Below are 2,483 nucleotides of genomic sequence, written 5' to 3'. Positions count from 1 at the left end.
TAAAACCCAAAAACAAAAATAAGATATATTGGAGCTTACCAATCCTTAGATGTAGTGGCTGCATTCGTTTTCTGTTTTTCCCCTTTATTTTCCCCTGTTGATCCTGCCAGTAACACACTTCCTGTCTTAGGGTGGCTCCTCTATCTATGGAGGGGCAGTGGAGACCCCCTTGGACAGCAGCATTGTCTGGAGAGGGGGGTGACTAACAAATTAAAGGAGAACTCCAGATAACTTTATAAGCAGTTACACCAACATTTGTGTCTCATTTTGGGATAAAGGTTTTCCATCAATAAATGAAAGCTGATCACTGTAAGCACCCCTGTCAGTGGTAAATGGTTTGCCCCAATCCTCTAACTGCCACTTCTGCTGGACAGATTGTTCTGTTATAGGAAGTTGGGAAATAACAGCAGAACCAACAGGTAAAAGAAGGAAGTTACAGGGGGACTCGGAAAAACAAAGCCTGCGGTGTTCATGTCAGTGACAGACGCCATCATATCTGTCATTTTTTATTTTCTCTTTACTATCAATTTATATGTTCTTACATTACACATAGCCAGGGAACTAGCATTTTCAGAAGGAGGCCTGAAATTGCAGTCCTCATACTTCTCCCAGGAGTCACCACTTCCTCCAATTATTGGCTGATCAATAAACCAATCCCACCACCCATCCCTGTGATGTCACCAGACTGTGGGCGGAGTTCTCCCATCTCCCGCCTCCCCCCACATATCTTTATACAACCTTCCCGTACATATAACCCAGCATGGAGGGGCTCAGTGAAGGTGGTGGTGAAGGTGTGGAGGTGTCGGATCGGGTCACACAGATCATAAAAGGAGATCCGCCCGGCCTCATAATCCAGATCTATCCTGACTCTGTTACTGGAGAGATTGGTGGGTAAGGGAGTCTCTTTCCTATCATGTATCGCCCAATACTTATTATTATACCTGCCCAATCCCCAGGACTTCTTATTCCATCCAATCCATGACTCCTCCCCTCTCCTGTCTATACTAGGGTAACACATCCCGACTATCCAGTACTCTGATCCCCCGACATACGCATCCCAGTAATGTCTCCCTGAGGAGAAACTCTGACTGCTCATCACCTGAGACCAATACTGGAATCTCTCTGATGTTTCTAGGCGATTCTGGTTCCTATCTGACCTGGATACAGTTTTCCTGTCATCTGATATCTGTAGATAATTATGAGCGGTGTTTCTATCCAGTAATATGTCTGCAGCTCCCTGTATATAGAAGTATACATTTACCCCTTTTATTATATCAGATAAACCTGTGTGTAAGACCCCCGCCACACCCAGACCCCCTCCATCATGGAGGAGTTCCTCATGTCTCTCTCTGTCCTCATTATCTCCATCCTCACTATCACACAAGTCACCTGTGTCTGATTCCTGTAAGACAGTCAGTGGATCCGTCATGTTACACAGCTCCTCAATGTCCACCATCTTCCTGGACAGCTCCTCCTTCTTTATTTCCAGATCCCGGATGGAGATGGAGATCCGCTCTGCCCTCCCGGAGATCTCCCTCAGGACTCTCTTCTCCAGATCTTCCAGACGTCTCCTGAGATCTCTAAACAGGGCAGTGACTCTCTCGGTGTCACCAGCTGCTTCTTCTTCTACTTTCCTCCTGTGTTCCTGCAAACTCTGGACTCTTTCATCCGTCTCCTCTCTCTTTGTCAGAAGTTTCTGAAGAACATTCCTCAGTGTCGCCTTCTTCTTCTCAGAAGCCTCATTCAGTGACTCCATCTTATGTCCTGTATGTTCTCCAATCGCACAATACACACATATACAGGTCTCATCCTCCATGCAGTAATACTCCAGGATCTTCTTATGGAAGGAGCATTTCCTGCTCTCCATGGACAAGGTGGGGTCACATAAGATGTGTTCTGGGGACTTTTTGTGGACTCTCAGGTGTTTATCACACAAATAGGCCTCACAGTGTAGACAGGATCTAACAGCAGGTACTGGAGAGTCCACACAGTAAGTACAGAAGACCCCAGTTTTCTCCTGACCTGGCTGAGCAGACAGGAAAGTCTCTGCTATGTTACATAGTTTCATGTTCTTCTGCAGCGCAGGACGATCCGCAAACTTCTTTCTGCATTCAGGACAGGAATATCTTCCAGACCCCCCCTGTGTATCCAGCACACCATCAATACAGACCCGGCAGAAGTTGTGTCCACATCTCAGGGTTACAGGATCTGTATAAATGTTCAGACAGACGGAACATTCAAGCTCAGCTCTCAGATCTGCAAACGCCATCGCTGACAGCAGAAATGAAAGTGAAAGTCTGGAGCTAGAAATACAATTGAGATCGTTACAACTCGTCAGCACAGGGCGAGGCTGAGCTCAGCTCTCTGTTGATTTGTTATTTAACCTTTTGATGTCAGAATAAGACAAGCCCCATGATTGTGTACATTTACAATGATAAAAATCTATTTATTAATTGTGGAGTGGCATGGCATGCCTTTCTTCC

At 45.9% G+C, this 2,483-nt stretch overlaps 1 protein-coding gene across 1 annotated transcript; it reads right to left on the bottom strand.

Moving 5' to 3' along the window:
* Window positions 1–631: 631 nt before the first annotated feature.
* Window positions 632–2,269, bottom strand: LOC309553100 (E3 ubiquitin/ISG15 ligase TRIM25-like; the record flags this gene model as incomplete). Its single annotated transcript, XM_082253997.1, has 1 exon — window positions 632–2,269. One exon carries the CDS (start codon window positions 2,267–2,269, stop codon window positions 632–634), a length of 1,638 nt encoding a protein of 545 aa, XP_082110123.1.
* Window positions 2,270–2,483: the final 214 nt, after the last annotated feature.

This window comes from Pelophylax lessonae (genome assembly GCF_965119305.1).
Source record: "Pelophylax lessonae genome assembly, chromosome: 4".
In the NCBI taxonomy this organism is placed as follows: domain Eukaryota; kingdom Metazoa; phylum Chordata; class Amphibia; order Anura; family Ranidae; genus Pelophylax; species Pelophylax lessonae.
This window is presented reverse-complemented; position numbering and strand designations above follow the sequence as displayed.